Source organism: Salvia splendens, chromosome 20, assembly GCF_004379255.2.
Source record: "Salvia splendens isolate huo1 chromosome 20, SspV2, whole genome shotgun sequence".
In the NCBI taxonomy this organism is placed as follows: domain Eukaryota; kingdom Viridiplantae; phylum Streptophyta; class Magnoliopsida; order Lamiales; family Lamiaceae; genus Salvia; species Salvia splendens.
The window spans coordinates 27,545,830-27,572,028 of record NC_056051.1 but is presented as its reverse complement, the minus strand read 5'-3'; the positions used below and the strand labels follow the sequence as shown (position 1 = coordinate 27,572,028).

The 26,199-nt window shown below is 36.9% G+C and overlaps 5 protein-coding genes across 8 annotated transcripts; 1 reads left to right on the top strand and 4 right to left on the bottom strand.

Annotated features, from left to right (window-relative positions):
* Positions 1-574: 574 nt before the first annotated feature.
* LOC121782153 (probable receptor-like protein kinase At5g24010) lies at positions 575-5,065 on the top strand. The gene is made up of 2 exons (XM_042179881.1): positions 575-3,457; positions 3,639-5,065. Exon 1 carries the CDS (start codon positions 902-904, stop codon positions 3,365-3,367), a length of 2,466 nt encoding a protein of 821 aa, XP_042035815.1. The 5' UTR covers positions 575-901; the 3' UTR covers positions 3,368-3,457; positions 3,639-5,065.
* A 3,182-nt stretch (positions 5,066-8,247) lies between these two features.
* LOC121782424 (glutaminyl-peptide cyclotransferase-like) lies at positions 8,248-12,187 on the bottom strand. Its single transcript, XM_042180270.1, has 9 exons — positions 12,139-12,187; positions 11,997-12,045; positions 11,325-11,572; positions 11,068-11,124; positions 10,174-10,209; positions 8,891-8,986; positions 8,727-8,797; positions 8,583-8,620; positions 8,248-8,488 (listed from the first exon to the last, which is right to left on the bottom strand). Exons 1-8 carry the CDS (start codon positions 12,139-12,141, stop codon positions 8,605-8,607), a joined length of 576 nt encoding a protein of 191 aa, XP_042036204.1. The 5' UTR covers positions 12,142-12,187; the 3' UTR covers positions 8,248-8,488; positions 8,583-8,604.
* A 610-nt stretch (positions 12,188-12,797) lies between these two features.
* Positions 12,798-17,359, bottom strand: LOC121781106 (protein REVEILLE 6-like). Of its 4 annotated transcripts, none has more exons than XR_006046140.1 (8): positions 17,056-17,355; positions 16,425-16,482; positions 15,609-15,732; positions 15,352-15,525; positions 15,079-15,252; positions 14,270-14,379; positions 13,327-13,488; positions 12,798-13,251 (listed from the first exon to the last, which is right to left on the bottom strand). XR_006046140.1 is itself a non-coding variant. In XM_042178798.1 (8 exons), exons 1-8 carry the CDS (start codon positions 17,247-17,249, stop codon positions 13,153-13,155), a joined length of 987 nt encoding a protein of 328 aa, XP_042034732.1. In that variant the 5' UTR covers positions 17,250-17,359; the 3' UTR covers positions 12,798-13,152. The 4 variants fall into 4 exon arrangements, 3 of the variants coding, with proteins under 3 accessions (XP_042034732.1, XP_042034731.1, XP_042034733.1); XM_042178798.1 differs by having other exon boundaries at positions 13,429-13,488; positions 15,352-15,519; positions 17,056-17,359; XM_042178797.1 differs by having other exon boundaries at positions 13,429-13,488; positions 17,056-17,353.
* A 728-nt stretch (positions 17,360-18,087) lies between these two features.
* On the bottom strand, positions 18,088-20,322 carry LOC121780962 (30S ribosomal protein S6-like). Its single transcript, XM_042178627.1, has 3 exons — positions 20,154-20,322; positions 19,508-19,721; positions 18,088-18,690 (listed from the first exon to the last, which is right to left on the bottom strand). Exons 2-3 carry the CDS (start codon positions 19,688-19,690, stop codon positions 18,442-18,444), a joined length of 432 nt encoding a protein of 143 aa, XP_042034561.1. The 5' UTR covers positions 19,691-19,721; positions 20,154-20,322; the 3' UTR covers positions 18,088-18,441.
* Positions 20,323-20,707: 385 nt separating this feature from the next.
* Positions 20,708-23,558, bottom strand: LOC121781307 (cytokinin hydroxylase-like). Its single transcript, XM_042179052.1, has 4 exons — positions 23,177-23,558; positions 22,797-23,026; positions 22,085-22,690; positions 20,708-21,329 (listed from the first exon to the last, which is right to left on the bottom strand). Exons 1-4 carry the CDS (start codon positions 23,460-23,462, stop codon positions 20,904-20,906), a joined length of 1,548 nt encoding a protein of 515 aa, XP_042034986.1. The 5' UTR covers positions 23,463-23,558; the 3' UTR covers positions 20,708-20,903.
* Positions 23,559-26,199: the final 2,641 nt, after the last annotated feature.

The window sequence follows — 26,199 nt, the reverse complement described above, 5'->3', positions numbered from 1 at the left end:
TTGGCATCATGTACCATGTCTCAACTCTTTTCTAATTTGATGAATGATGACCACAAAAGAATTGACACATATTGCACCTTTTTTAGAGAGACCCACCACTAACTCAGATAGTTTTTTTTACGCCATATCAAAATATAATATTATAGAAATAAATTGATAAGAAGCAAGAAGTCAAACAATTTTACAAAAAAGAGCCAATTCAAGATTGTGGGATCTATTGAAATTGCACTGATAAATTAGTTGGTGACAACCAACTATCACACATTCTAGACGAATAGATTAGATGTATATATGTTAGTTATTTATTACTCCATCTCATTTGATAGTATTATGAGCATTTATTAAATGAGGAATAAGTATATATAGTTTCTTGCACCTTCACACTTGATAAAGAATAAACAGAACAGTTATAAGTGCTGGCAGCTCTGCTGAGTACTATTAGTAGTACTATTTTTTCACAAAACATAGTTAACTACTGGTGCTGATAAAGCTGGCAATTTTGTCACTGCATCAAAAAGGTGCTAAACTTATGAAGAATTTGGACAAAAATTTAATGCCACATTAAATCTGCACATGCCAAGCTTCCCATGTCAAACTTTAGCTGAAGGTTGAAGCATTTTCACCCATGTTTTTACTGCTTATATAGTGTGCGTGAAATAGTTTTCCAAATCTTAAAAAAAAGAGTTGCTTCTTTTGGATTAAAAATCTCAAAATCTTGAATTAGTACAAAACCCACAAGATTCTCAGCCTCCACCTTTTCAAGTGTCCATTTCTGGCATCCATTTCTCACAGAGTCCAAGTCCTTTCCTTGTTGAATTCTATCCTTTTCATTTTATTTTCCCTTTCTGTCATTTTCCCAACAATTTCTGGATTTTATTCACAACAATTTCCTCAAGCTCTTATGGCTGGACAATTATTTCTATTTGTTCTATTTTTAACTAGTTCCACTGCTTTCACTCCTGAAGATAACTTTCTCATCAGCTGTGGATCCGATTCTAGCTCAGAGATCGTTTACAACAGACACTTTATTGGGGATTCTTCAGACAAAGGTTCATCTTTTCTGTCGGAAGGTAAATCATCTTCTCTCAAGAATCCAAATTCAGATGTTATTTACAGCACAGCTCGAGTTTTCACTTCTGCTTCGAGCTACACTTTCAATATCAAGAAACTTGGGACTCATTTGGTGCGTCTGCATTTCTCTCCTTTTACCTCTCGGAATTATAATCTCAAAAATGGGAAATTTGGTGTTTCTGCCAATGGGATTTCGCTTTTAACCACTTTTAGTGCTAATGTTACTGTTGTGAAAGAGTTCTTTGTCATGGTAGATAGAGATGAGCTTGAGATTGTGTTCACACCTGATGATGATTCAGATTTTGCATTTGTAAGTGCAATTGAGGTTTTCTCAGCACCCAAAGATTTCTTCATTGATTCTGTTGAGATAGCATTGATTAACCCTCAAGAGATTAGTGAGTTTAAGCAGAATATCTCAAACCAAGTTTTGGAAACTGTTCATAGAGTTAATGTTGGAGGTTTGTTGCTAACACCTTTTAATGATACACTTTGGAGGACTTGGATTCCTGATGAGGATTTTCTGGTGATTAAATCTGCTGCTAAGGTTGCTAGGACTAGTGATCCTCCTAACTACCAGCAGGGCGGGGTGACTAGGGAGGTCGCCCCCGACAACGTGTACATGACTGCACAACAGATGAATGTATATAATGGGAGTTTGGTGAATCATTTCAACATAACATGGGATTTCCCAGTGAGCTCAGAGGGCGCTATGCATTTGGTTCGTCTGCATTTCTGTGATATCGTGAGCGTTTCCCTCAGCATGTTGTACTTCAACATATATATTAATGGCGTTACTGCATACAAGGATGTGGATCTGTCTGTGCTTGCATTTCATAGGCTTGCATCTCCTTACTACATTGACTTTGTTGTGAAGAATATGGGGGGTTCTGGTGTTGTTCGGATCAGTGTTGGCCCCTCAGATTTGAGCAATACCATGAAGAAGAACGCCATTCTCAACGGGGTGGAGATCATGAGAATGGTGAATTATGTGTCTCCTTCGCCCCCAGAGTCCAAGAATGGTGGCAAGTGGATCGTGTTGGGCTGTGTCGTTGGTGGAGTTCTCGTGCTGAGTTTGGCAGTTGTAACGGTTGTAGCCATATTGAGATGCAAGATCAGGAAGCCCAAGACTAGGCGTGCGGAGAGCACAGTCTGGGCTTCTCTTCGTGTATTTGGTGGTGGCAGCTCCCACGCCACAATCTCTCAAGGCACGGCCCTGGCCTCTCCCGGCCCGTACGGATACTATGGTCTGAAGATCCCATTTGCCGATCTACAGCTTGCTACCGATAGTTTTGACAAGAATTTGATAGTTGGCTCGGGTGGTTTTGGCATGGTCTATAAAGGGGTGCTAAAAGACGACATAAAAGTGGCTGTGAAGCGAGGCGTGCCCGGCTCTAGGCAGGGGCTCCCCGAGTTTCAAACTGAAATTACTGTACTATCCAAGATTCGCCACCACCATCTTGTCTCACTCGTAGGCTACTGTGAGGAACAATCCGAGATGATACTTGTTTACGAGTACATGGAGAAGGGGCCGTTGAGAAACCATCTCTATGGTAGCGACTCGCCACCTTTATCTTGGAAGCAACGGCTTGAGATATGCATTGGGGCTGCCAGAGGGCTTCATTACCTTCACACCGGCTCAGCCCAAGGAATCATTCACCGTGACATCAAATCCACAAACATTCTGCTAAATGAAAACTGTGTAGCCAAGGTTGCAGATTTTGGCCTTTCAAAGTCGGGGCCGTGCCTAGACGAGACTCATGTCAGCACTGGCGTCAAAGGTAGCTTCGGCTACTTGGATCCTGAATATTTCAGGAGACAGCAGCTCACTGATAAATCAGACGTCTACTCATTCGGGGTTGTGCTCTTTGAGGTTCTTTGTGCTCGACCAGCAGTGGATCCATTACTAAACCGCGAGCAAGTAAACTTAGCTGAATGGGCAATGGAGTGGCACAAGAAGGGGATGATCAATGAGATCATAGATCCTAATCTCGTGGGTCAGATCAAGCCAAACTCCCTCAAGAAATTTGGTGAAACGGCTGAGAAGTGTCTGGCTGAATATGGTGTGGATAGGCCAACTATGGGAGACGTGCTGTGGAATCTGGAATACGCGTATCAGCTACAGACTAACGAGAGGCCAAGGGAAGAAGAGCAACGAGAAACAGATGGTGATGGTGAAGCACATGTGGTTGTTCCATTGAGGCGTGCAGACATTGATGGGGATCGGGATTATGATGGTGGTTCGGACATTTCAACAAGCCGTGTTTTCTCCCAGCTCTTAACCAATGAAGGTCGCTAGATCACCAGATAAAGTAACAAGTTGCACCGGTGCTCTAGGCATATACTACATACATACTTTTCCTTGGTTTGATTGTTAGTAGATATGTACTCCCTCCGTCCCGGGCTACTCGCTCATTTCCTTTTGGGCTCGGAGATTAAGGAATGGGTGTATAGGAAAGTAAAAAATGACGGCTGTAGGTGAAATTTTTTACTAAAAATGGAAAGAGTGCAAGTAACTTGGGACGCCCAAAAAGGAAATAAGTGCGAGTAGTGCGGGACGGAGGGAGTACATATTTTTGAGCCAATGTAACATGTTGTACAAAGAATTGCCTGTGGCTATTTGAGTATCTGATAAATGATGCTTTAGCCTATAGTCTGTCTAATGCTTTGCTTACTTTTGAGCTTCCTTTTGATTTGTGCATACAAAGAATGTGTGGATATAATCAAATTAGTAAAACTTTTATCATTAATGGGCAAGTCCAAATCTTATGGAGTACTCCTTGTGAACAAATTATTGTACAAATTGTATCATGTATGGGCTTTTGAATTGAAGATGAGGGAGGTAATACTCCATGTCTACGACGTGACCAACAGCGACAGCGACAGCGCCCGCGACAAAACCAACAAAAGGGGCAGCCGAGCTCACTCCACATGTATATGCTTAAAATTATTCAAAACAGAACCTAGTGCTCGCACCACAACTCGGCCAATTCCCTCAGATTTTTGTTGCTTCTTCATCCTCTCAGCATCCAGTTGAACATATACGCATCAATGTGCGCATCGTCAGCTATTTTAAGTGATGAAACAGCCTAAGCAGCAAGATGACCAGCAGATAAACCCACGGAGCCCCATCCTTGTTCAGAAAAATATTGAGGGTAGACGTCTCTTCCAAAGCAATAGTCAGATGAGACCATCAGGTTAGAGTTGTACCAGTGACTCCACATGTGCCCATATCTGTGAGCATCAGAAACCAATCCAATATTGTCAAGGGAACACTTGGGGAAATCTTGGTAAGGAACCAAAGAGTGTCTCCCTACAATGATGTCCATGCTGTCAGCATGATCCCACAAGGCCAGCAGCCCCTCATTCTTCTCCAACATTAGTTCACTTGAATCGTCCGAGTCTTCGCCAAGTAGGACATGCAGAGCAACAGCCTCTGCTATGGCAGCACCTTCCTCAAGTCTTTCTTCTTCTTCTTCTTTCTTTTTCTGTTTCTTTTTTTCTAGCTCAGAACGGATTGCGGCAGAAGTAGCCAATGCCCTCCAAGCGTCTCTTTTTCTTCTCAGCCTGTTTAATTCGATCAATCTCGTCTTTCACCTGCTTCTTCTTGCCTTTCCTTACACCAGCAGTGACTTTAGCACCTTCCATGATATCCAATTACACTCAACTCAAACCCTATTGCTACACAGTCCTAACAACCTAATTTCTTTCCAGAATATCCTCTTTGTTATCCCTAGTATACTTCCCTATGGCATATACATTACCAAAGCCAATTTGTTTCATTTCTTTTCGAAACGTGTTATTGAGTACTTTAATGAACTAAAATTTAAAACTTGGAAACAATAAAGCAGTAACTCTATACAACTTACACCTACACCTACACCCACTCAGGTCTGAATGAAAACTGGTAAGCATTCATTAATCCTGTCTTCATCATTGTTCTCAACCTTTCACAACCCTTTGCCACCCACTAAAAGAACAGTTAAAAGATACGAGAGTTAACAGTTCTTTTCCGTCTCAAAAAACTCACATGGCTTTCCCCCTGCAATAAACAAGAATAACCTCAGCATATACACAACCACTAACAAGAAGAAATGCAGAATTCAAGGAAAAACAGCAACTACGTAATTACAAACGGGAAATGCTAAACAGCAACTTACTGTAACAAACAAATAACTACCAATTGAGACACATACCTACATAAATGCCTTGGAATCAATAAAGAAAAGACATGCCAAAGACAATATTGACAGTATAGTGACACAAAACAACATGAGGCAGAAGTAACATGACAAAAGCATACTGTAATCTACCATAAGCCACTGGAGAGATTATGACACAGCAATTCCAGAAATATAAGAATTTTATAATGCATCCAATACAATTAAGTCACCATACAGATTGACTAGATAAAGGGAAAACAAATACTACATGATGAAGTCATACTGAAATCTGGATAGGACGTACTAGGAGTTATTACAAAATAACCGTTTCAGGACTGCGTCATGAAAAGCTTACACGCCATTTCTAATTCAAAGTTTTCTAGATACCAAAATAGCACTTAAAAAGTCTTTCTTTATACAGATAAAACATTACAAAACAACTATCGCCCAGCTGAGCTAGAATGACTACCTAACCTTAATCAAATAGGTAACTCGAGTATTAATTAAGGAATTGATTCACATATTGTATATACATTCTATGCAATCCGAACATAAGCATATCCAAAAATCTCAGATCTCAAAACGAGGACATTTATGCCGCTCATTGGACTGGACACTTCTATTTTTGGATATTACCAATAATAAACCCTAATTCAGTAAGCAAAAACTCTTTCAATTTGACATACGATCCACTCAGCCTCAATGCCCGAAATTCAATCCTACACCTATGAATTGCTTAATAATTCATTCAGAGCCAGATCAACATACCGACATGAATCTAAAAATACAGAGGATTTAAAAAAGATATTAGAAGCAGACCTGGTGGAATCAAGGAGAATGAAGAAGGTCTACGGACAAAAAATTAGAAATAAAAATTCAAAAAATAAAATAGATAAAAATAAAGAAATGAGAAGTGTGTTTGGATCTCTGCAATCCGTGGCGCGTTGAGAGAGAAATGAGATAAAATAACTGATCACATGAGAATGCCGGTGAGATGTCAGATGGATGACGGGGATGAGTAGAACAAGGAAGGGCAGTTTTGGAACAGCAAAGAGAAAATACCACGTGCCGGTTGAAGGAAGTGATCCAGAACTCACGGTTGGATTGTATCTATCTACTAAGAGCATCCGCGACGGTGCCACCGCCGTCCGCGCCGCTAGAACGGATGTGTCTCGCCGTCGCTGCGCTCGCGCCGAGCAGCGCCGCGCCAGCGAGCAGCTGACGTGTCGCGCGGACAATTAAAAAATCGATTTTTAAATTTTTTTTAAAATTTAAAATCGATTTTTAATTAAAAAAACCGATAAAAAATAAAAAAAATTCACTTCCTAAAAAAATTATAACCGTTTATTACCGTTTTTTACACTTTTTTATTTTTTCCCCCCAAAAATACACACTTTCATCTATAAATACCCTCACTTTCACACCAAAAAATTCATATCAAACTACACAATTCTCATCTTCATTCTTCAATATCAATTCTCATCTTCATTCTCTCATATCCATTTTCATCTTCATTCTCTCATACCCTAACAATGTCCGGCCAAGGCGATGACAACCCGCCCTCTCACGGTTGGAACCCCGAATGGTTTGGTGCACAACCGTTTCCTAGTCCGGAAACGGAATATTCGGCCTCTCCTCTCACCCAAGATTCGGCCGTTCCGGGTCGGTATCCCTATCCGACTCCAGCTCCGAAGAAGTGGCTAGCCAACTCGCCGGAGCTAACTTGGGTAGCCCCGACGCCGGACCAAGCGGTTCCCAACGCCGACCGCAAGGAAGGAAGAAGGCGGCGGCCGACCGCCGGCGCTCCGCGACTCCATCGGCCCCCGCACCCTATGTTCCACCTCCACCCCCGAACAACTCGTTGTGGGCCCTTTTGGTCCAACTCAATATGGCCGATAGGTCAACTATGACCCCCACGCAACTTCAAACGCACGAGGACATGATATTGGGTCTCAAAAAATAATTGGGGTTGGTGCCGCCGGATGCGTAGTCTTCCTCGGGTAATATTAGCCAATAATCATGTAATTTTTAATTTTTAGGAGTTTAATTATGTAATTTTTAATTTTTAGTATTTTAATTATGTAATTTTTAATTTTTAGGATTTTGATTATGTCTTTTTTATTTTATTTGTAATTTGTAATATTTATTGTGGTTTTTTAATGAATTTTAGTATTATGGAAATGTTTTTGTGTAATTGAATTTTAAATTAATTGTGCTCGTCCTTGCGGAAGAGCACAGATGTGGGTGTTGTGCTCTTGCCAGAGAGCAGACAGAAAAAGTGGGGTCGGGCCCACAACCGTGCCGCTGGCAAGAGCACGGTTGTGGATGCTCTAAAATGATAGACTAAAGTTGGATCTAAAATACGAATTTGATCTAAAATATTCATTTTTTGATAAACATGTCCATAATAAATAAAATCTTTATCGGAATAGTTCTTTTTACAGTTCTGTCAAAAAACTAACGATCATGTCACTGTGCAATTAGCATCGACCATTAGCTTTTTGACGGGACCGTAAAAAAAGACTACTTCGTTGACATTTTCATTTGTTATGGGCTTATTTTTCAAAAAATTGAATATTTTGAACCAAATTCATATTTTGTAAACATATTTAGGACCAAAATGAACCTTTACTCAAAATAATAATAATAAAATGTAGACAAATTTAATTTTATCATAATTGTTACCAAAATCATTAGTGATAATCCAGGAATTGCTATGGGTGGAAGCTCAATTGTTGGGAGCTAAGTTTATTTTATTGGTGAAGTGAACTAAATGTTCCTATCTAATTATTTACTTCATCCCATAAACATAGAATTTAGTCTGCCCCTGAAAATAAGTACTTTTTTTAAAAAAAAAATATTTCTTTCTAATAAAGTGAAACTCATTTCAATAACATACTTTTCTTTTCTTTTTTACTTTATCAATTTTGTATTAAAATTCGTATCGTTTTAAATGTTTCTATTTTTAAGAGATGGCGGGAATATTTTAATTTCTTATTATCCGAGAACATGAAAATTCTGTGCAAGATAAGTAGTATAGACCGAAAGTTAAAATAATCTACAGTGAATCAACAGCCAATTTGTCAAAACTTTGGTAAGATGAATTTATACAGAGCTGTGTGAAGATAATTTAATTGTGTTGGAATACCCTAGGGTGTACATCCAAAATGGACAGCAGGCGGCATGCAGAGCTTCTTGATGTCGCCTTTGAATGGCTTCTTCAACCGCTGCAGCTTTATCTCATAATTTCCCAGTTACTGTCAAACATTTTAGATTTGTTTTAATATCGATGAAGGTGTATAAAAGAAGAGCTCGAGCAATGCTTTGCATAAAAATGGTCGGAGGACTCACTGAAAATCCCAGGCGATGCCATTCAATACATCAATCCGCTGAAAAAAATGGATCAATTTGCAACACTTGGTTGATTATTGGGGAAAGAAAAGATGTAGTACTATTTAGTAGTATAAAACATGGACACTGGAGAGAAGACCAAACCTCAATTTCGGAAGGTATATCCATCCCAAGACAAGACCATCTTTGCCCGAGATTCTTGCAATGCAGTCAGTCTAGTCGAAATAAATATGGATACAATCAACGTTAAGGTAAGAGGGAAAGATAGGAAAGGCTCAGATGATAGAATCGGAGTCTCATTAACACACCTGCCAAACATTGGCCCATACTTCACCAGCCACGTACTCTAATTCATCCACGTTATGTACTTCATCTCCTTTATACTTGAGTGTGATTTCTAACAACTGCATCACCCAGACCAACTAAATAATGTTACAAACAAAGCTGCCATACGAAACACGAACTGAATTCAAGGGGAGAAGACTTGAAAGGAAACATAGATAATTGATTGTGGCATATAAAAGATCAACACAGTAACATTTTTAGTCCCCCTGTGTTTGAATTAACAAGGTAGTGCAGAACTAGCAAGTAACAGCAATTAAAAGGATCATTTATCCTATATCAAGAATGGAGAGTAGGCGAAGGAGTACAGGAAGAGAAAGCTGGCAGTTAATGCCGTAACAACCCAGAAGATGCAAACCCGAGGGTCAATCTGATACAAGGTTGATGTTCCATCACTTCCAAATAGAACTTGTCCATCAGTTGCCCATCCCCACCCATCTTTCATTTGATTATTAAATATCTTAACCAGCAGTAGATGACAATATTCAAAGATTGAAACCAGCAATGAACAACGATTATTGCAGTATCTATCCAAATAAAGAGACCCAGGAATAGAAAAAGGGAATGAGTTAACAAACTTTGCTCAAGTTATTTCTGTCATATATGAAACCAGTTTTCGTCAACTAATTGACTCGAAACAACCTACAAAGGTAGGTGATATTAATACATTCGAATTCACAATAACATAACTATCAAAACAAAGCAACATTCAGCTTTACATGGTTTTGATCACCATATACTACATAAGACAGGTAAAGAAAATATTTAAAAAGTTAAGTGCAGTTTTACTTTATTAAACAGGAGTAGTTACATTCAGAACAAGCTTCTCCGATGACTTCAAATAAAAGTCATTCTATTTAAGATTTTCATCCGATGAACAAAATCATAATTAAAAAACTTAACCAACACATATTTTCCACACAAACCTGTCACCAAGAAGAGTCAAACCCTCCCCAAAGTAAGAGTTGTCCATTTTATGCATAACCTCAACATGTAAACAGAAAGAGAAAACATTAGTTATCCATACATGATGTAAATAATTCAGATGTTTCTTAATGCTTGGAAATTCCATAAAAAATATCTTCTCCAACAAAAAATAATCAAAAGTATAAAAAATTGGTAACCATTTAAAAAACTTTGAGATAAAACAAAAGAAAACTATAGAGGAAACAATAGCACAGTTATTCCAAGCAAAACCAAAGAAAAGCAACATAATATGGATAAGTAGTTAATCATTATACTTTCTTACCTTCCCTGTCCGAATAGCAACTTTCCGAACCGACGACTGCCATTCAAGAAAACGTGTGAAGTTAAGGAGAAGCTCTGCATCTATGGGAGATAGCTCAGAGAAAATGCATATTTTGCTTTAAATAAGAATAAAGGTGCGTTCGGTACAATGAAATTGAGGGCTTGGAATTGGAATTCGAGCCTCCAATTCCAAAATCCGTTGTTCGGTATCACAAAAATATTTGGATTTGGAATTGAATTTCAGTTCCAAATTTTCCAATTCCACAATTTGAATTCCATATCAAAAGTAGAAAATTGTAATTCCAAAATCCAAAGTCATAAAATTTCACTATATATCCACAAAACACACTTCACACACTACACACACTAAACATATTTCACACACTTCACACACTACACACAAATGTGTGTAGCGTGTGTAGTGTGTGAAATGTGTGTAGTGTGTGAAGTGTGTATATTTACCAAACATGTCAATTCAATTCCATGTCAATTCTTCATTTTACCAAATATAGGATTCCGTAGAATTCCAATTCCAATTCAATTTCAATTCCGTGTACCGAACAGACCCTAAGAGATTTTTTAATTTATAATCCAGTGGCTCTAACAAAGCAACCTTGGCTAGCTACTTTATCTACTAGCTATATGATCCCATTATTCTTTCAGGCATAGATATGATTCCTTCAGATATACACCCATAATAACAGGCAGTTGGGTGTTCAAGTAGTATATTGCCCATTTTAAAGTTAATTTCTGTATCCACAAAAAAACATGAATTTATACTATTCCAAGATAATTATACTACTACTCGTTCTAGGTACCAAACATGCTACAATGACTTGCAAATTAAATTTATGAGAAAGTAGAGTATGGAAACACAGAGGAAGAACACACTCACATGTCCATAGAGTCCCGTAGATTCAAAAAGGGCATCATTTCCTGCATACAAAAGCCCCTAAACACCAAAACTGTTATTGCAAATAATTATGCATAATGTCACTAAAAGTGTCGATGCAAAATTCTTCAAACCAATAAAAAGGCAGGCAACATAAACATAAACAAGCATAGAGAGCAAGGAGGATGAATATGCAGTAAGAGGTAGAATCTTAGGTAGAGGGATGATTAAACAAAAAAAACAGAAGAAAATCCAAATACCTGAGTGAAGGCATCGGGATCGTGAGGAAACTCATTCACAACTTGAACGTCGTAAATCAGATCAATACTGGGCTCCAAACCGAGCGAGTTGGATGAAATGGAGAGAAAAATCAGAGCATAGGCAAAAGCAGCAGCTGAAATAAGTAAAGCGGCCATCTTGTAATTGGCCCTGTGCCTGTGGAGACTAGTCGGATTGGGAATTGCTGGACGGCGCTTTACCGATTTCTTCCCCAACGATTTATACCTTGCTTGTCATAACAAGAGAAATGATGAAGTCATCGGCGCCGGCTTCGTCAACGGGTTTGACTCGACGCCTCCCCTCAATTTTACAAATGGATCTTGATTATGTACTATTAATCCTCCTTTTATTGTTCGTGGTTCTAAATTAACGAGTTCCCGATATCCAAGCGTCAAGCAAAACCCAAATCCTAACAAAAATCCTAAATTTCCGATATTTGTGAATCGGTTTGTCCAGCTGATCGAATCCGAAATGCTAGTTTTGCTCTTCTAATTGATAATTTTCGCATTTGATGTGATTTAAAAGGATTTTAATTTGATTGAAATACTATCACACATAAATTAGTAAAGTCAAATATTTTATAATTTTTGGTTCAATGTAAACAAAATTGTAGGGCGACGCAGCATTACAACTTGGAAAAAACTTAATGTTACCTTGAAACAGATATTTCGAGATCTCTCTCCGGTTCTTCTCTGAGATGATCTGAGATAAAAATAAAATTCAGCATAAGTAAAGAGGAACCGCAATAAAATTGGATGAGCGAAACATTTCTGCACAGGTAATGTGGAGTTGTACCATGGCTGCACAGGGTTGTACCGAAGGCAGATGAAAGAAGATGCAGCAGCTAATCGTAGAAATAGCTCAAGGAAAAGGTAGAATTAGGGGTTTGTACGGAGATCTAACTAATCAGCCCAACAATAACGGTGGCCCACTAGTTAAAAACGGCCCAAATGGATGGGCCGCACTCTTTGCAGACAGCCCTGTTTTTTCTCTTTTAAAATTAATTAAGTTGACTAATATTAATAAAACTTTAATTATAGCAGATTATTAAATTTAAATTTTCAATATGTTAATTTCTAACTAAATTATTTAATTATAATATTAAGAAAATATTAGTTAAACTACTGTGTAATTATGAGTTGTGGATGGCGTAATCACAATTTACAGTTTCTTTTTTGACACCCAAGAATCTACGCAATGATGTTTAGTGAATTAAAAATTAATAAATAATAAAATATGAAAGTGAAAAGAGAGAATTAAAATATTGTAATAAAATTGGAGAGACAATAAAGTTATTTATTAACAAAAAATGAAATGGGGAGAAAGCTTTACATGGCACTAATAATTAATAGCGCTTTTACATCAAGGAACGTACTACTGCTGGATGCCGCAGCTTTATTCAACAATATTTGACTACGTCATCTACTTTTGTAAAACAATCGAGAAGCAAAAAATTTACCAGCTGCACAATGGGATCAAAATTTTGCATTTACAGACAACCATGTTCACAATTTACATCGCCGCAAATACCCCTCATTTTATTTCATTTGCCCGTATGTACAAGGCCCCACTAACTGCTTAGACAGAAGAATATTTAACAAGAACGATACTTGCAATTATAGGAATTAGCAACTCTCGAAACACATCAAAAGTTTGCCAAGAGCCTGCCATTAACAAACTAGGCATCCAATTCAACTTCAGACCAGCTAGTATCATTCATCAAATAACACGATCTCATTGATGATATAACTAATCCTAGGACGATTGAGAGAGAGAGAGAGAGTACCAAGGAACCAACATGACACAAAGTTAGCCTGCACCCTCAGATTCGCAACAAAGGATAGAATCAGTTACATCAAAGGCATCATCCCTCTCACGGTCAATCTCATATGATGAAAGCACCCTTCTCTGCAAACAGTACTATATTAGTAAAAACTTACAAAGTCCTTATAATAATTTACCAACACAAAAAGTAGCACATACAATTGAGCAAATAATAGGCAGGGGATGCACAGGCAAGCATAGACAAACCAAAAACTATCCCCTGAATGAATACTTTTAATGCCCGAGGTAATTTGTGCTTACATGATCCTCAAAATCACGACTAGCCAAATTGATCGAGAGATTTCTCATCAACAATAGCACCTGTTTAAGAGACAAAGCTAGAGATCATGAGACACTAAGAGCTTACACTTAGATATTTAAATGTCAATTCAGAGAAGAAAAGTGGATGTCTATGATCAAACTAAAAGTAACACTGCATTTGCCACTGAGATGCATGAGAGAGACAGGAAGGTGCCACAACTAGCATAGTTACAATTGTGCTTAGTTGCTTAAAGATTCAAATTACCAACAGAGAATCCCACAAACTCAACTTCAACTTCAATTTCAATATTCTATTTAATGATTTTAGGTGCAACACAGCTGCCAACTGCCCCCTCCCAACTGGGTGTTCAAGAGAGAATGAGATGACCTTTATGGTCGACCAAAACTTAGTTAAGATTAAAACCAACGATAACTCTATACTCTATATCAGAAAATCAATTGAGCTGTGGCAGGTGGAGAACATAGAGCAGAGAACCATTGCATGCTTTCAACAGAACACAAAGCATTCAAGAAAGACAGGATCAAATGTAGAGGGGACAGCTCCGAAGGTCCAAAGGAATGTACATAAGTACCTTCACATGCATGAGGTAAACTACAACTACCAACCCAAAATTCATTAAGAAAACAAAATCACATACTTGTCGGTATGGCACACTTACAAGCCTTCAAATCCATCTGATTTTGTTCCACTGATTAAACCAAGTCATGGTTTTGATTAGGTGATCTAATCCATTAATTTTTATATAGATTAATAACCCTAATTTTTTGAGGAATCTTGCAGCAACAAGAGGATCAACACAGACAAGTTCAGAAAGCATACTGTCTCAATATCAATTGGGTCCATCTTCTTCAATTTCTGTAAATGGCCGGTAACATTTGGGTCGAAGACACTGCCTATGAAACTGTACACTTGACCAAAATCAGGGAGAACTGCACTCAAAAGAAAAATAGAGGTTATTGAAATTTTTAAGGCAGTAAGACAGCAATAGGCCAGATACCAGTGCAGATTAAATATTACAGTATAGCTTGAACAAGGTAAAGGTTAAAGTAGTCCAGCAAGATTGCAGGCAGGCAGAGTGAAGCATGTAATACATAAAATGTCTAAAACAGAAGCCGATAAGGAAGTGAACCAAATTCAAACATCACATAAGCCTGCATGTGCAGATTAGCTAAGAGATTAAATTGATGAACGAAAAACAGGAGGTATTATATTGCAATATAAATTCATATGAGATTACCACAATCACAAGCATAATCACAGCATATAGAGTGCGAGACATTCGAACTTCATCAACTTTTGATTAGTCAGGAACTCAGGAAGCATAGATTACATAAATATGGTTGACCATCCTATCATCACTATAATATACTCCCTCCGTCCCGGACTACTTGCACTTATTTCCTTTCTGGGCGTCCCAAGTTATTTGCACTCTTTCCATTTTTAGTAAAAATTATCACCTATAGCCGTAATATTTGACTTTGTCTATCACTCATTCCTTAATCTCCGTGCCGAAAAGGAAACGTTCGAGTAGTCCGGGACGGAGGGAGTATTATAATTACTTGAATAGATGTTAAAAAGCTTTTTACGACTTTACACAATAGATAAGAAATGGAGAAAAAGAAGAATACAGGTAATGCATTCTCGTCTCTTTTGAATTGTAACCATCACTAGTATTAGTTGGAGGGCCCCACAAGCATAAAAAACTTGATCAGCATTTATGTCACCTGTGGGCCTTGTCTTTGTTGTGCTGTCATTGCTACCACAAATATAGGGCATTGTCTGTCCGGCATATCTGGCATCAACTGCAACATAACAGGAAATCAACATCAGCAAAAATATAATGAAACAAATTCTCGGGCAACATAAAAATATTCTATTGACAGGGACGAGAAGATGTTAACCTCCAGCTGCATGCAAAATATTGGTTTTCTGCAAAGGTTTCTCTGTCCAGCCAGGTATAGATGCAGCAGATTCATTTCTTATTATTGCAGAAGGAACAGGCCTCCTTGCAAATCCATTATCAGGAACAGCAGCAGAGTCTTGGAATGATGGTCTCTCTTGTGAAAGAACTGGAACTTCAGAATAAAATAAAATAAAAATGTTAGGTTACTTTGAAGTTTGCAATTTTGAGCATGATTCAACAGAAAATAGTGCATACCAATTTTTGAAGCTTTCTGTGGATATGGATGAGCAGCTTTTCTTTTTGGCCGAGGTGGAGGAAGATGTTCATTGGTTCCACTCTTTTGAACTTTAAGAAAATACTTTTGTGCGTGGCTACGTATCTACAAAAGTTACAATCTGTGTCAAGCTATTGTAACCGACATAATAACTTCACATCATAATAAAGAAGTAGAGCTAATACAATCTCACATCAGTAAGAATAATACAATGTTGCATTCTTCATCCACAAGCAAGTCAGAGGACTATCAAGACACAACACAACCTAGAGATACAACTACTTTATTCGCACGTACAGCAGCAAGTATCTTGGTGTTGACATGCAAAATAAGTACAGTGAGAAAATTCAGTAGATACATGAGCTTGTAAGTAAGAGAATGCAAAGCATCAAAAAAGGATATGGAAGAGGACATATTGCATTAAACTGAAAATGAATCCATTTCATCAGCGACGGTGACACAATCTTAGTAGAACACTTAAACATTCCAACTAGCAAGAAATGTATACCTGGATTCGGCATACCTATTTCAAATTCATCCTAACTGCAGCCCTATGCTAAAAATGAAGCAAAAAAGCACAGAAGAATCCTGAATTATGAAAAGTATACCATTACTTACTTAACACGGGAACCCATTCTCCCAAAAGGAAAAGTATCTAAGCACATCAGATTAGTGCAGGACAGAAATGGGAGAGCATCTTTATAACATGTTTGTATGTGTAGATGTGCAGACTACTAAAGCACTAAAGGTGATGCTACTTGCCACTGACAGTACTCGATGGAAGCATGGGAAGTTACCTGAATGACTGTTTTAGATCCGATAAATGCTTCAATCTTCTTCCAATCACGATCAAAGCTACACAAAGATAGCAGAATATAATATTTGTAAAGTACAATGAGCCAGGAAGTGAGAAAAATTGTGAATCAGCTGAATAACACTTAAGCCCTCCCCCAATAAATAAATTAAATTAAGTCACATAGTTCATAAGCTCTTACACTCAGAGAAATTGCACTTCCAAAAAAAAGATCAAATTTCCTTCATTGAGCTCTTCGAATTTGCACAGCTTTTATCCAACCAATTCATTATTCTACCATAACTACATAACATAGTAATAAGGAAAAAAATGCATAAGCACCAAATAATGAGGAAGCAGATGCCATCAGCCTCAGTGATCTAGATAGTTTACGCGCAAAGAAAACTTAAATACTTATAAAAATCCAAAAACGAAATTACAGTTCTGTACAGTGTACCCCAAACAAATTGATGCCTACACACTAACAACAATTCCCGAAATGAATAATCAGAGAATCTTCCACTTATACTCTGATTCATCTAGCCCTAAACAGAACGATTCAGCCGAACCAAAAAGTACAAATTCCGAGCCACATTCCAATACTGCTTTAAAAACCCTAACTGCTGAAAACTTACAGCTGGAGCGCTTCAAGGAACTTATCGTGCTCAGGTTCGGTCCAGCTCTCACGTGACTTGGTAATGGTGTACGGTTTTCTGATTTTCTTATTGGGGTCTTCCGCCGGAGACGAAAATAGGCCGATGTTCGGCAACGCCATGCCGTCTCGATCCAAGAAGAAGCCCTTGGTTTGATTGGTGTTCAATGAGAACATGCGCTGAGCGTCAGTGCGTGTGGTTTCTCCTTCAGTGTGTGTATGTGTTTGGGGTTTTCTTGTTGTGTGTAGATAGATTCGCTTCGGGTTGTAGACTATCTACGAATTAGTTACCGTATGGGAAAAATTCTAGAATACCAATATACCAGACTTTTCTTACTAGTAACTGGAAATACCTAATTTTCTGTTCACTAAAATTTTTGTATGGTACATTATAATACTCCTAACAATATAGATTTTCATATACAACAAATCAAAAATTCTATATATCATAAATTACGGTAAATAATTGTGATATACTCTCTCGGTCCACAAAAAATAGTTTCATTTATGGACGATATGATTTTTAATGAGAAATTAATGGAGATAAAATGGATAAAGTAAGAGAGATAAAATAAAACTTGTACACAAAATTCGGACACATATAAGGGAAACATGCCAACTAACCTACAGTACTGAGTCGGGGAGGAAGAAGATACCAGATACAATGAAACTTGGGCACCCAAGGCACTAAACTGGGTAAATACAAAACTCATACAAAAGTTTTTATCTTTTTTTTTATATCGTTATAAAAAATTTGAAGTTTACATAAATAATAGTACTACAAAAATTTTCATCCGTATTTCATTTTGGTACATTCCGTTATTTTTATTTCGATATCGTTAACTCTTTGTCTATGTGGAGTACAAAATATTTCATCATTGTTTCACGTTGTTTGCGCCATATAAGTAAAGAGTTAACAGTGTTCAAACACATAACTAAATGTGTTAAATTGTAACACAAATGAAACTTTTTGTATTATTCATGCAAACTTGAAATATTTTGTACTAATATGAAATAAAGGCAAAATATTTTATATGAATTGTATAATTATCTAGGCACTAAACTATCTGAAGAAGGTGACTCGCCAATGTCTTGTTAGATTTCTTACTAGACATCAAGTATCACTAACAATATATACATATGAGATTATGGACATACCATAATATAGGCCGAACTAGTCCAAGCCAAAATAGTATAGTACTATATCAATCCTCCGATGTGTGGGAGGTTGGATATAGCAAATGCCTAACGTTCACTTTCCACATCTACTTATAAATTGGCAATTCATTAAAATACAAAACGATTGCACATTTCATTATATCATGTGCTACACCAAAAAGAGAAGGTGGACATCAAGGACCAACCATCTCTAACTCATGCTATCTCCTGATTCAGATTGCTCATTGTCATCATCGTCGTCCTCCTCCTCTTCAACCATATTGCCATCATTCAAGACACTCTTGAGATCTCTGAGCTCACTTGTGATATCAACTTCACCCATAGAGCTTCCTCTGAATTTAAAGCCACGGTGTTTGATCAGAAGCCAACGGAGCAACCGGTCTTCCTTGTTCAGGTAGTATAGCTCCGAGTTTATGCTGGGCGGTGTCATCATAGTCATCTGCAGTAGTTGGCCATGCATGATATACCAATTAAATCTTTCCGGATAGTTGTCGTCTACCTCAACAAGGAGTATTTCACTGACAAATTTGATCTAACATATATATGCAGTAGTACAATTTAGTTACTGAAAAATGTTTATAGGGAGTCTTTATTTAGAAAAAAGGACGAGCGAAGACAAATGGGAAAAAAGTATGATCAGGAAAACCAGTGGTGGGATTAACCAGCTTAAGCATATGCATAGACGTTTTAGAGGAGCACCGAAAGCCAACAATTAACAGCTCAGATGCTGAAGAAATTCATCATTGCCTAAGCTCTTAATGTCTTCAGGCTTAACCTTTTTCCTACCTCTATAAAAGATCTATGATATGATAGGATACAAAGTAAAAGCATCTAAAGAAGGATCGGTCTTACAAGTCTCGTATAACCCAGGCTTATAGCAAGATGTTATTTGTGAATTTCAAAACAAGCATGGTGATTCGACAATGTCATGTAAGGTAAGGAAAAGCAGGATGCTAATGTTGATAATGAAATCAGTCAACAAGTAAACAATTTAGCATATCATCTTAGGCTGATTTTGCACAAGTTAGTCAAAGAATTGAACCAAATCTAACATATGATCAATGTGTTTTACAAACTTGTGAATTTTTTTCAATTCAGTTCACCAATGACATGTTCTAGACGAAGAAATGAAAACATCAAACCGGACAAACCGGATTTGGTTGAATTGTCAGCACTTTCCTCTCAAAATTCTAGTCTGGACCGAATCAAATTCACCCCTTTTTTTCAAGAAACCATGCCAAAGGTGAGCAGGATACCTGATAATATCTTCCATCGAGTTTTCTAATTCCATAACCTAATTGGACATTTCCAAATGATTTCAAATCAGTGACTACTCCGTTTCTTCTGTAAACATGCTTACCCACCCTTGCAATCAAATCGAATAGAGCTTCCTTTGGTACAGTGGGTTTTAACAAAAGCATGCAGTCATAAAGAGGCATCTTTTCTTTCACACTATCTCAAAACCACAATCTGCAAAAAAAAGTGTTGTAATGAGTCACTCTGTTCCTCAGCAATTAAGAAATCAGATAATCACCGATAATTATCCATATCTATATCTACACACACACACACACTTATATATATATATATATATATATATATATATAACCCAAGAAATAGCATGTTTTGGGCTCCAAAAAAACCATTTTATCCTAAAAACATCTACTACATTTTTTTATCACCCATTCATTTCTGCTCATCACTTTCTTTAACAAAGGGAATAGATCCGGTACATCACATCACATTAGTCAATGAAACAAATCAAACAATTTCACATCAAATTTCAATCCAACAAATCTTATTATTCCAATTTTAAGATCATTAAAACCCAATTCAGAAAAAAATTAACAAACTTGCAGAAATGCTGGAGACGATATACAAGATGAATGAAGAAAAATTGACCTGGTAACAATAGAATTAAGACTCCTTGATGTTTCCGAGCTGAACTGAGAAGAAGACGGTGAGCACAGGTTTACGGCGGCTCCAGCGGAGGAGCTGAAGAAAATGGAGCGGAGCTGAGGCGGAGACGATTTGATTGGATAGTAAAATTGTTGGGCTTTTTCAACTTGTATTGCAAAGTGGTCCATACTTAATTCAATTATTGTGTAAATATTTCATACAAGCAACAATGTTTGCAATTTTTTTATCACAAGTATCAGAAGTCCAAAAATTTGTTTTCAATTTATTGTATCTTTTAATCTTAAATAATATAGATGATCATTCCTATTTTTTTAAAAATTATTAGAACAAGGAAACATCGTTTGTTATATATGACGCATATTATATCACTTGTGTAGATAATATAGACATTTCGAGTTGCTTGTTAATCCAAAAACAAAGTATTTAATCGTTATAACATTTTCCAAGAAAACATAACTATTCCTTTATAGTAAATAAATTCGGGAAAACAATGACTAAATTTTATTCTCTAGATTAGTTACAAGTTACAACATACTAAACCTTAGTAGCCCTCATAACGCTAGAGGAAATATTACAGCAAGTTACATTTATCCTTAATGCTAAAAACACACTCCCACAAGTTTTAACTTGTGTAACACTTGAGTAGGAGCAAACAAATACCCAAATAATAAAGAGAAACAAAAAAAGAAACTAAATTAACAAAGAAAGAAGAATGTATAGAAGCAAAAGTATCTATAGAGGCTTGAAGATGAGTGGCATGCCATGCTTAGGTCTAAGAGATAGCATGTGAGATGGCTCATGGCAATAATTTGGGGAGAGTGAAAATGAAAACCTAGTGAGAATTAGAGTTAGCATGATTTTGTATTCCATGGCTGTCAAATTCCTCCCAACACACATCCTTCCTCCAAATCCAAATGGCAAAAACCCCATCTTGTGATTGCACCCTCCATATATGTTGTCCACAAACCTCTCGGGCTTGAACTCGTGCACGTCCTTCCCCCAAAGCTTCTCGTCGTGGTGCATGGACACCACGTCGATCCACATGTTGGTCCCATTCGGAATCACCACCTTCCCCACTCGGATGTCCTGCCTTGCCTGTCTTTGCACGTTTGGAGCCGGAGGGTATAATCGTAAAACCTCATTCATTACCCATCCCATCTGTCAAATTAATCAAATCAGAAATAAGATACTAATGAGAATAATATGCATGAAGTCGTAATTAGTTTTATGATACTAGTAGGTAAATAGATTTTGATGATAGGTAAGGTCGGTGTGGAAGCGTGGACAGGAAATTAAGTGGAATTCGGTGGCTGTCGTTTTCAGGGTGGTGGTCGTGGTGGGCTTTCACCTGAGGCTTACTAACAATCAGCACAAGCCACGTGGCACCACTATTATTCTATCTCCCAACGCGTAGGAGAATTATTGTCGTCAACTACTTGGATTTCATTTCATGCTTTTACAAATGAGAAACAAAATACATACTGTTCATTTCTCAACCCCACAATTTGACTCTAAATCTCCCAACATCTTCGCTAATCTTTGATCAAGATTACTTCTCATTTTGGTATTACTATAGCTAGCTTTGAGTAGATATATACATACTCCCATTGTCGACAGTCAACAGTGTTCCTAGTGGATGACACGTGATAGGATATATTATACATATATAGAAAAAAAAAAGTGATTGAAATATTGTTACTAAAAAATGAGTTCCGTCGAAACTTTAAAAAATAGAAGATGAGTAGGCGATCCAAAATACAAAAATGAGACTATTGCTTATGAACGGATGTAATATAGTAGTATAATAGAAAAATGAGACTATTTTATTTTTTGTTAGCCTACTTAAATGATACTCCTTGTTGAACTCAAATAAATTATACTATAGAAATACTAAACTGGTAAGAAAATGTCACCTTTTTTAGGCCAGCAAGCATTGCGACATCTCTAAGCTCCCCATCTCCGACGACTAGTTTGATCTCCTCCCTCAACTCCTGCTGCCAGGTGGGGTGGATGGCGAGGAGGAGGAGCGTCCAAGTGAGAGATAGAGCGGTGGTCTCGTGGCCGCCAAAGAAAAAAGTCTTGCACTCATCCACCAGCTCCTTGGTGGTGAGCGCCCTCTTTTTGTTGTCATCCGCCATGAGCATACCGAGGAGGTCCTTGGCCTCGGTCTCGCCGCCCCCTATCTTGGTCCTCCGCTCCGCGATGATCTCTCGGAGGAGATTGTCGATCTCCTCCCCGAGGGCTTTCGCTTCTAGGGTTTCCCTAAGGTTCAAGTACTTCCCCAAGGGAACCCCCACGTAGCGGTTGGTTTTGAAGAGAGTGATTTGCACGTCTCTCAACTTCTCTAGAACCTTCCTCCCGTTCCCGTAGCTTATGCCGAAGCTCGTCTTGGCGATGATCTCTCCCGCCGTCCGGATTATCTCCCTCTCCACATCGATCTCCGCTTGGCCCGAGCTGACCTGGCTGCCCCACCGGTCTAGCATGTCGCTTGCTGACTCGATCATTAAGCCTCCCATAGCCTATATATATATATATATATCGTATTTAGTTTCTCTCTGATCTGTCTAACATATAGGAGTATATATATATATATATATATATATATAAATATAAATATAAATATACCTTCAAGTTAGCAGGAGAGAATGCGGGGGTGATGACGTGGCGGTGTCTAACCCAGTCGTCGCCTTCGACCATGACGAGGCCGCTTCCAAACATGGGCTCTCTGTCCTGTTTGAAGACATTAGGTTTCCCCCAAGCTTTCCCTTTTATGTCTGCACTCATTTCCTTGACAAATTGTGGGTCGGCGATGTACAGAAACGCTTCCGTCCCCAACCAGTACACCATAACTTTCCCTACAAAGATCAACAACTTCATTCATTTATACTCACATATACATGCATGCATGCATAAGGAGGTCTTAATTTTCAGCTTCACACATTAAGAATATGAAGACAAACAGAATTAAACATGCTAGTAATATATACTAGTAATTGAGAGCCTACCGTATAGCTTCTGCCATAGAGCGAAGTAGGGAAATGCGGTGGAATGGATATTGTTCGATATACTCAGTGGTGATGAAGATGAAAACGATGACAATATTTTTATGTCATTCAAGTTTCCAAAAGGAAAGCTAGGTTTTGGCCCAGAAAATCCATTTCTTTTCAGCTTCCTGTACGCCAAAAAAGGGATAATCCAGCATGAAAACACTAGTTTTCCCACCAATATAAGCACAATAGAGGCACAGATGCCCAAACTCATATTCATTAATAGCTGCACTGATGTTTCCATATCTCTCTATCTATCTATCTCTTGTGTGTGTGTGTGTGTGTGTGTGATATGTGATACTCAACAATTAAAGATGATGATAGTATATCAGTTTGTAGAGATTTTGAGTTTGTGTTGATGAATACGTTATGGGAATCAGAGGAGGGTATTTATAGTTGTGAAACGAGAATGTCAAATCATTGACTACTCAGTTACCGTACCGAGTTTGATGTTTGAACATTTTTAATGCCTCTGCGTTGAAAAAACTTGTTTTTTTATCAGTGTTTATTTGGAGTACCGAGTACATGTTTGAGGTAAGAATATGTCAAACTTTACTTCAAAATCAAAATCCTCAAACCGAGTACTTAAATTTCAAGGCGGCTTCTGATATTGCCACCTAATTACTTTTTGCCCCACGCACCCAAATCGATCTACGCTTTATGCATATTTACATCATTTTTTTACAATTTTCAACTTATATATCTTCATCTCAATATATATCAAACTTTCATCTAGTATATGTGTAATTAATTACATACTGCTAGTGTAATATGTGTAATTAATTTATGTGCATGTGATACATAAATATATACTCCATATATTACCAGTATAAACCAATACAAAGTATACTCATTTTTTCTTGTAGGTCATATGCCATGTGTCAGGGATGGAACCAGAAATCTATATAAGCCGGTGCTAAAATTCTAAAAAGTAATGCTCCTGGTATATATTATATACTAGTATATTACAAAAAATATAATAATATGGTAAATACGGAGCACATAATAGGGTAATAAACTTCTAATCAAATATTAGTAGTTTATTTTTATTTGGGATGATACTCATTTGAGTTATAAAGTTTAGTTAAATAGTTTCATAACATTTTAAATCAAAATACTATAAAATTTCAAGTTTCTAAATTGTCTTATTCATATATAAATATTGTCTTATAAAAATGTTGTTTGATTAAAATACAAAAAAAAAAGAAATGCATCATTTTGAACATCACAAAAAATGAAGTATTTTGTATGAAAGAAATAATTAAAAAATAAAAAAATTGGTAATTTATAATTTACTAGTAATATTTTAATTTCAAACTTCCAAATTGACCACAATTAAATTCAATTCAATTATTTAACTAATTATTAACACTTTTCAAAAGAAATACTACATCATTTTAAAATAAGTTATTAAAATACTACTACTGTTTTAAATATAAATTCAGCAATAAACCTTAAATACAAATTATTAGTACACAATATTCTTTCATAAATAAATGATCATAATATATCGAAACAAATGAAAAGATCTTGACAAAATATTTAAATGATTATTTCTCCTAATCCGATATCTATGATACAATATGATTATTTCTCCTAATCCAATTAAACATAAAACGGAGAAAAAAAATCAATAAGGGGGGTCCCACAATTGCCAACTGTAAAGTTATATCCTGCCTTTTTACTCCTCTCTCTCCTCTTTCACACGTCCTGTAAAAAAATGAAAACACATTTCGATCTCGGAATTCTTCACGCAAGCACAAGCAGGGGCAGATCTACTAGGAGGGAATAAGGGGCATTTGCCCCTCCTCAATATATTTCATGTATTATTATTTCATGGAGTAATTTTTAAAAAAATTTAATTTCCTTTATAAATGCCCCACCTCAAACTTTTAAAATTTCTTCTTAAATATATTTTTGCCCTCATCGAATTGAAATCCTGGCTCCGCCCCTGAGCATAGGTAAGGGGCAACCATGGTGGATATTGGGTTTAGCACCGGCCAAGCCCCCGCTGGAGCGGCGGCTTGGCCTGTGCTAGCTCCGTCCCTGCCATGTGTTATTGATGGAACAAGTCCTTTATTTTAATTTAACCATATGACATCAAAGTATAATTTTGAATCAAGTCTATAATAAAGTGTCTTAGATCTCCCAGTGCATGATGTTTTAAGAAATTATTTTCATTTTATTTAATTATCATAGGGTTATTATTAAGTTTTTACTCTCAAATTTGGTCCCATGACAATTCATATATTTCAATTTAAATATCCTACGTAAAATACGGAGTAACTTTTAAAATGTTGAAAATGAACGAAAATATATTTAAGTTGCCCAAAAATTCACATAACTTATAAATAAACTTACATTAATATAACCATGAGATCAAGATTCGGAAAATATTTTAAAAAAATATAAAGTATAAAAAAACCGAATAAGTTGTGTGTCACAAAAAATACTTACTAACAGCTGAGTTGACACGTGTGCCTAACTTTCAAAGCGTGGTATGATCCTCACGTTCGACGTGGCAAAACTAAAAGAGTCCTTTTTGTTTCATTCCTCTTTTCCGACAATTATAAAAAACGTTATGAATAAAAAATAATCAAATCTGATTTCAAACCAAGAGTGAGACTTCTCTTCTCATATAAGGTGCTCCGGCCACCAAATTTTCTTTATTTGCAGTCAATGATCAAAAGGGTCAAACATTACGATTCAGGATATCTCTTTTATATATAAATATAATCCTATTTAAATCAAAAGGGAAGATCTAAAAGAAGATTAGTGTGGGCAAAGTCAAATACTAAGAAAATATGCATGCAGAGGCAGTATGATTTAAAAAAGTTGATTAATGATATCAATATGGGCAAATTCAACAAATTGATAAGTCTAGCATCAAGCTTTTGAACAATTGATTTGTCGTGTTTTTTGTTCAATTTTTAGAGATATTTGACAAGCATTCTACCCTTTTATTAATTAAATTTCAACTT